Source organism: Mus caroli, chromosome X (genome assembly GCF_900094665.2).
Source record: "Mus caroli chromosome X, CAROLI_EIJ_v1.1, whole genome shotgun sequence".
NCBI lineage: Eukaryota > Metazoa > Chordata > Mammalia > Rodentia > Muridae > Mus > Mus caroli.
Window position 1 is genome coordinate 30,099,760 of NC_034589.1, and position 8,698 is coordinate 30,108,457.

The 8,698-nt window shown below is 37.4% G+C and overlaps 1 protein-coding gene across 1 annotated transcript in view; it reads left to right on the top strand.

Annotated features, from left to right (window-relative positions):
- Positions 1–5,408, top strand: part of Ube2a (ubiquitin conjugating enzyme E2 A) — a 10,147-nt gene extending 4,739 nt beyond the window's left edge. Inside the window, exons 4-6 of the mRNA XM_021153181.2 lie at positions 2,621–2,710; positions 3,810–3,898; positions 4,209–5,408. Of these exons, the coding sequence (XP_021008840.1) occupies positions 2,621–2,710; positions 3,810–3,898; positions 4,209–4,337 (308 nt within the window). The 3' untranslated portion in view covers positions 4,338–5,408. The remainder of the gene's footprint in view (positions 1–2,620; positions 2,711–3,809; positions 3,899–4,208) is intronic.
- Positions 5,409–8,698: the final 3,290 nt, after the last annotated feature.

The following is an 8,698-nucleotide window of genomic DNA, read 5'->3' on the forward strand; positions in this document are numbered from 1 at the left end:
AAATATAAAAGTTATGGGATATGGGAGTGTGGGATTAAAGGCGTGGAATTTATAAATCAAATGTTTTACTTTTGAAGAGAGCTAAAACTTTTACAAAGACTGGGTTCCCTACAGTAGCTAGGGTAAAACTCCTGTTGCTTTTCCAGGCCACAGTCAGGCAGAGGGCTTCAACCAAGGAATTTGAACTGGCTGCATATATACTCAATTAATGAATATATGTGTTTGCTCTGACAGGAAATGAGTGAGGCTTAATATCTGAATTTACTTGTGTACTTCTGACTGGTAGTAAAGTTCAGAGTTTGTATTTTTCTCTCGTTCAGTCAGCTCTAGGTATATGAGGCAGAATTATAGCTAAAGCAGTTGTTCATTTATGGGGAACCTTGTAGGACTATACACTCCTGCCACATTTAAAGCCTTACAGCAGCAGTATCACAGTGGATATTAATTATTAGCTTTCTTTTTGCACATGCAAAAGTTGAGGTTTAGTCAAATAAATACAGAGTCAGTGATACATGTATTTTTTTTTTACCACATGTCTGCGCACCATGAGTATGCTTGTTACCCATGGAGGCTAGAAGAGGCCATGGGATCTCCTGAGCCTCCATTTATATGCTGGGAACCCAGCCCTGAAACTCATTGTGATATTTTTGTAGTTGCTTTCCTTGTGTGTTGCTTTATTCTCTTTGGGTACCACATTCAGTGAAGGTTTAGTTAAGAGTAGCTGGGTGTGTGGTCTCTGTGTGCTGTTAAGCTTGCCCAGTTTTAGAGCAGTTTCTTGGTCATAAATCCATTACCTATAGCTTAGTGAGATTTTATCACTTATCTGTTTATAATAAGAATTCTAATGAATTTGGTCTACCATTTCCACTTTTCTTGCATTTCAGTCACTACTGAAAAGGAAGGGCTGTGCTTTACTTCTCAAGAAGAGGAAGATTGCTGGCTGTGGCAGGATACACCTTTACTCCCAGCACTGGGGGCAGAGGTAGATGAGTATGAGTTCAAGGCCAGCCTGGTGTATGTAGGGAGTTCCAAGGTAGCCAGGGCTACATAGAAAGACCCTGTCTCAACAGAAAGGAAAACTGTAAGCAGGAGGTGATGAGCATAAGCATGCTCTGATGCCCTGTAAAATGTCCATCCATTCCTTATTCTTTTGCTCCCTTTCCTTAATACAGTATCTACATATGGCCTTCAAAATACAACAGTTTCTAAAGTAACAGTAGTTGGGAAATGTACTATTCCCGTGTTTTACAGTATGTTTACTTCTCTGTTTGTGGTTCTGTGCATGTAACTCAGGGCCTGGAACAAGCTAAACAAAATGCTCTTATTATTGAACTATAATCTAAGGCCCTTGTGCCTTTTTTTTTAAAAAAGCAATTATTTCTCCCCCTCCCTGTGTGTGTGTTTTGCTTTGTAGCATTTCTTTTTTGTATATTTATTTTCTGTATGCTTGTGGGTACACATGTGGAAACCACAGGACAACTTGGTAGTTCTCTTCTTTCACTTCATGGATTCTGGGAATCAAATTCTATATCTATCTATCTATCTATCTATCTATCTATCTATCTATTTATCTGCATGCACATACACACACACACACACACACAGTTTTTTCAAGGTGGTTTCTCAGTGTAGCCCTGGCTGTCCTGGAACTCTGTTTACCAGGCTCACCTTGTACTCAGATCCAACTGCCTCTCCCTCCTAAGTGCTGGGATTAAAGGTACATACAACCACCACTGGGCCTGATTATTTTATATTATTCTATATTGTATATGATGAGTTTCTGTGTGTGTCAGGGTGTGCTTGTGGAGGTCTGAAGCCAAGGTCAGAGAATATGTTCTTTTTACCTGTATCTGCGTTTCAGAGATGCTTGGCAAGTTATGGTCATCAGGACCCATAACTGATTCTTGAGTTTACTTAAAAAGATTTCAATAAGAAAAAAAAACTAACTGCTTTCCTAAATCAAAAAAGCACAATTAAAAATAATACTTTACTATTATGCACACACTCTCCCTATTCAACAGCCTACAATTCTTGAACGATACCTAGGATGCTTTAGGGCCTCCAGCTAACCTTATGTTGGCATATTTTAAGAAGTATTAAAGATAAATTTGTAGGTGTCATTAATGCAATATAAACCAAATGTTATTTTAAAATCTTTTTTGTTATTCCCTTCATTAGTATGAATGATGGTCCTAGCATTTTAGTGAAGTACTTTGTGAGTCAAACTTAAGGGCTTTAAGAGACACGGCAAAGTTTGTTCTGACTTAAGTTCAATTAAGTTTTCATTATAGTCATTACATGAAAAGAAATCAATGTTTTTATCTGTGTTCCTTGTCATTTTGAAGGATATTTTCAAAGTGAATAGTGACTAACATACAGCAAATAGCAATCTTGTTTATGGTGACTGTCTTTAGGTTTGAAGAATAATGGAAAAATAACTAAATCACTTTTGGGGGTGGTTCTTAGAATAGTTCCTAGAGATGTGTTTCCTAACTAGTCTCTCTTCTCTATACCATCTCCCCATCTTTATGTTATTTAATAATTAAAAAATCTCAGGTAGCATTAAAAACAAAGTACATATGAAAAAGGTGATAAAATGTTCTCCCCTTTTTTCCTACAGGAACATTTAAGCTTACAATTGAATTCACTGAAGAGTATCCCAATAAACCACCTACTGTTCGATTTGTCTCTAAGATGTTCCACCCTAATGGTAAGTATTTCAAACACGTTATACGCTCTACAGTGCTTATTATAGTGGGATTCCAAATGCTCTTACTGCTTCTGTGTACTGCTTAGGTATCTTCCTGTCTCTGGAAACGAATTTGTTCATGGTCTTTTACTATCTTGATCTCAGTCCTAGAAATGCAAGAGGATACTTTGCTTGGAGTCTTAACAGTCTGCTGGCTTTGTGATCTTTGTTACTTACTAATTGGGGGGTTCTGATTAATGAAAAGGCCAAGTAGGATAATTGTGTATTGTAATTATCTTCATTAGCATTCAGAAAGACATTTTTCAACTTCAGGTGCAAATCAGAATTACCATGGAACATTTTAAATACACAGATTTTGTGATCCACCTCAGACCTATCAAACACCAGATTCAGTTGAAGGACCTGGTGCAGATTGTTAGAAAAGTGCTAGCACTCTACAGGATTCTGTCTTTTACTCTTTTTGTAATTTTGATAATTTTTTTCATGGTGTAAAGACTTCTATATGCCAAAAATTTGTGAATGCTAAAATGTTACTATTATAAATAGGATATATAGTTTTCAGATTTGGTGGGCTGAATTTCCCATGATTTTATGGTTAGGATAACCACTGGGAAACATATGATGTCCTGAACAGAAGGGCTCTTACTTCAGAATAAGGTCTGCCTTCTAGTTATTTACCACTTGTTATTTCCTGATTGCTTTGTTTCCCTAGTAATGATTGATACCTTTTTAGATAGCTAACTAGGAATCTTTAAACTTAAAAAGCTAAGTACCCTTGAGTATTTTTGTCTTGAATATGTTTAAACTTTAGTAGTCTTTTTTTTTTTTTTTTTTTTTTTTTTTGGTTTTTCGAGACAGGGTTTCTCTGTGTAGCCCTGGCTGTCCTGGCACTCACTTTTGTAGACCAGGCTNTTTTTCGAGACAGGGTTTCTCTGTGTAGCCCTGGCTGTCCTGGCACTCACTTTTGTAGACCAGGCTGGCCTCGAACTCAGAAATCCGCCTGCCTCTGCCTCCCGAGTGCTGGGATTAAAGGCATGCGCCACCACGCCCGGCTTAGTAGTCTTATATTTAACATACCAACTTCTGTGTTCTTTCTTAGTCTATGCAGATGGTAGTATATGTCTGGATATACTTCAGAACCGTTGGAGTCCAACCTATGATGTGTCTTCAATTTTAACGTCCATACAGGTGATTTTTAAAAAAAATTCTTTATTATGATTATGATCTTTGATGTTTTTATGTTAGTGATTGTTTTGACCTTTTAAATTTTTGGGCTAAGCTTATTGTATAAGTAAAAGGGAATAGGCCATTAAATTCCAAGTCACCATGAAATATGTGCATGTGTCGTTGCCTGAACTGCTGGCAGTTAAAGTTAGTATGTGGAAGATGGGAAAACAGGTGTGCTATCACCAACTGATAAAATAAGCATTTGTTCTCAACAACTTTTTGGTCTTGTTGCATTGAGGAATTCACTCATATTTGTATCTTTTCTCTGTAGTCTCTATTGGATGAACCTAATCCCAATAGTCCAGCAAACAGCCAGGCTGCCCAGCTGTACCAGGAGAACAAGCGGGAATATGAAAAGCGTGTTTCTGCAATAGTAGAACAAAGCTGGCGCGACTGTTGACTCAGGGTAGAGCAGAAGAAGAGGCTGGCCATAAGAAAAATGTATATTGATGCATTTATCACCTTATTCCTAATTCATTACATTTACTTTATTAAAAACAAAATAGCTGTTGTGCTGTTTCTGTCTTCCCTTGGCAAGTTTTTCTTCCCCTTTCTGTCCTCCTGTGGAGCATCAGAGATATTATTTGAAATCCAATGTACTGTACCTGGGTTACTTGCAAACATTACAATTGCGTATGTCCCTTTGTTGTATCTCATCTCCAGCCTCAAAGCAGTTATCAGGTTACTGTACTTTTTATACTAAGCTTTTAAGATAAAATATTATGTATAGTCTGGTGACCAGGATGTTACATTTGTAACAAAATGATTGCTGCTGTGTTTCATCCTGGCCATTCCTTCCCTTGTGTTTGATTTGGCGAAGAATATATTTAGAATATGACCTAAAGAAAACAGGAATACATTCATATAAACAATATATGAAAGGGGAAGGAAAGCTGAAAAACCCTATACTCATTTGTAAGCAATATGAACTACAAGATGGCACTTACTGGTAACAAGGAGACTGCTAAAGGACCCAGCTAACAAACTGAAGCAATTTTAATAACTGACACAGTCCACTTTGTGCAAGATATTCATAGTGTAAACTCATTGTTTTGGAATTCTGGCCTTCAGAATTGTTTTTTATAGAGGTGTGAGAACAGGACTAGACTTTTTTTTTAAAGTTAGGAAAAACTGAAGATCCTCTATTAAAGGAGCAGTGTTGCCCTAAATGAACTTTCCTTTTTATATTCAAGAAAGGGAGTGTATCTTGCAAACTTTTCCCATTCAAATCCTGAGTTAATGCTGCATGCTTTCAGTGTTTTGAGAACCTTCTAATGCCCATATCTGCAATTTTTTCTTTGGATATTTACACTTTTAAATATACAGTATGGGGCAAGGCTTGTAAATGTTTTGTCTAATATATTTTCATTGTTAATCTATTATGCATTTATAGCATTTCTAACTTTGCACAAGTAACCCATGTAAAAACTGTACATTTTCAAAAGTTGTAAATAAAAAAATAACCTTAAAATTTAGTTCACACTTTTATTAACTTTTAAAGGGATTTCTTATCTACTTATCTTCCCTTTTAAAAATAAGTACAACAGGTGAACAAAATGGCAATTGGCACAATGCCACCTGTCTATCCATTTTTTTAAAAAAATTTAAGCACTTTTTGGGAAAAATAAGTACAACAAAAGCAAAAAGAAAAAAATGCTTTCTGGGAATAGACAGCCAGTACTGTTAGAAACCCTTTTTTCCTTTTTTTTTTTCAAGTTTTCAGTCACAGAATTAATGTTTTTCAAACATTTTGACATAAATTCGGGATATATTGTAGGCAAGAGAAAGCATGAAATGACGATAGTTATTTTACTAGTATCCCCAGAGCCCAAGCTCTAACTTGTTGGTCTTGACAATCTACCTATTAAAGACCAACCTCTAGCTTAGTGAGGTGTGTTTGTGTATGCCTCTAATTCCATCCTTGGGAGGCAGAGGCAGATGGATCTCTTGAGTTTGAGGCCAGCATGATCCAGAGTTCCAGCCCATCCAGTTACATAACGAGACCCTGTATCAAAGGAAAATACTGGGCACATGGGGGACAATTGGAAAGACAGCTCAGTGGTTAAGAACATTTGCTGTTTTTCCAGAGGATCCTGTTTCAGTTCCCAGGACTCACTGGGTTGCTCACAACTACTGACTCCATTTCTAAGGGGATCGGATGCCACCTTCTGGCCTCCATGGGTACTGCACTCAGATGGTACACAAATGTCCACTCAGGCAGGCACATACAACACATGCATAAAAGGAATAAACTTTTAACAGTACAAAATTTTATATATAAAATGTTTAAATTCTATATAAAATTATTAGGACAAGTATTCTCTGACAGCATGTTGGAATGTAAGTAGGCTCTGTGAGGAGCAACCTATTTCATTTTAAAGAGACTCTGATAGTGGCATGTTGTCTTATTAATAGTTGGAGGGAAAAGATGTGTGTACCCCAGTCATCCTTGAAGGGTACTTAAACCTCATTGTGGGAGAGTTCAATCTACACTATTAAATACCACATTAATTGTATTGTTCCACTTAGGAGTGATGTCCGCAAATACACTTAGTGTTTCCCATCAAGTCCATTATCTGCTTCAGAGTAGAATCCCATCACTTTTTTTTTGTTGTTGTTTTTCGAGACGGTTTCTCTGTGTTGCCCTGGCTGTCCTGGCACTCACTTTGTAGACCAGGCTGGCCTCGAACTCAGAAACCCACCTGCCTCTGCCTCCTGAGTGCTGGGATTAAAGGTGTGCGACTCCACGCCCGGCTCCATCACATTTTTTGTTTGGTATTTGAACTAAGTTTTTCACCTTGTTTTAGTTGGGCACCTTAAATATTGATACTGTTAATTTGAGATGAGACCAAGAACAGGCTGCTTTAGTAACGTTTTATTTTATACACTTTCTGAGAAACACCATCTCCAATTTCTCCTTTTACAACCTTAATAATGAAGCTGACAGAGACATAGACATAGAGCTACCACTAAACACTCTTTGGAACATTTAATACAAATTACCTTTTTCTCTCCTTTGTAATTGTTAATCACAGGCTGCCTTGTCTGCATGGAATTACAAGAAAGTTAAAGCAGGTTTGCAAGGTGCCTTTTTGAGATATGATCTTGTCTTCAATTCTGCACCTGCCTATGTGAGGAAGGGGGTATGCCGAAGAACCACAGTTGTAATTGGAGTCCTTTATTTAGGAACCATCTCAAGGATTACTCATAGCAATGTGAACACACTGAATACTATTCTAAAAAGAAAAAGTAAGGAAATGGCCCCAATGGAATGTGTATTTCTATTTACCTTTGCAATCAAGGTGGGAGGGGGATTCAAAAGTGGCTCTGTGAGCACAAGCACATACACATAAGACAGTTTTCAGGTTATATTTAATCAAATAAAACTTGAAAGTGCTTATATACTGTCAGGTTTTACAGCAAAGTTCCTCAGCTAAAAATGACTGCTATCTCTTAGAAAAGGAAAATGCAAGGACCAACAAGAGGGGCAACTGCACACTGCAACAGCCGAGTTGTCAGCAGCTCATTCCTCAACCTCATCTCTCCACATTACTTTATTCTCTGGCAGTTGGTGACTTTGTTCTAATTCCACACTGATACGAAAGCTGCTCTACCAAGTTATCTGGGCCCCCTAAAATGAACCCAATTCTTAAATACCTTACTCAATTTATCACAAAGCCTTAAGTGTAATTCATCTGCTTTATTACACTTTTAGCAACAAACCTGACTTTGGATTTCCTACCATTTTTCCACCAAAACCAAACAACAAAACATTCTGGGAGGAAGACATACATCGAGAATGCAAACCAAGTTTCCATATCTTATCTCTAAAACCCACCTTTTGTCACTCAGAACCAAGGACACAGTGTTCTAAGTACCCGAACCACAACTTTCCAAAATGGGAGTGAATTTTGGCAGGTAAAAAAAAAATATAATTACAAAATGTTATCGTAGTTCTCTGCTTTTGCTAAAGTATTAAGCACCAAAGGAAAATGTACATCTCTTCTACTAAAACTAATGAAGTATGCAGACTATGGTATGGAAAACAAGCAGAAGGCTGATGCCATACTGTGCTAGCCAGTATAGGTGCATGAAAGTAAGATCCAGGTGTAAAAGCTACTTGATATGTTTAAATACTCATTTGACTCTAGCCTGTTAGCATTAAATAGAAAAGGGGAGGGCAAAAAGGAATTTACCATGTACTGTGAACCACTTGTATGCCAAACATGGACACTGCAAACGGGTGCTCAAGAGCTGGCTCAGCAGTTCAGAACATATACTGCTCTTTCAGAGGACCAGAGTTCAGTTTCCAGCACCAACATCAGGAGGCTCCAACTGACACTTCTGGGCTCCATGGGCATATGCACTCACATGCATATAACCCCCCACAGACATCCACACATTATAAAAAAATAAATCTTTTTAAAAAAGATATTGCAAACAACCTAAGAGTCCTTACCATCATTTCTCTGGAGTTAACTAAATATTAATATTCATTTGCTGTATTCTGGATTTTAGTTGATTCATTTACGATACAATAAAACCACATAAAACTAAACACCCAAAGATTTGATAAGCCAGAATATTGGCATTCAAGGAAACCCCCCCCCTCCAAAATGTGATGAGTGACAGAGTCTGCTCCCATTTGCTAAATCATTACATTTATCCGTGTGTGCTCTAACTGAAACATTTTGTGCAATCAATTTCAAAAACCCAAAGTGTTGCTACTAGGCTGCTCTCCAGAAATAATTACAGCACTAA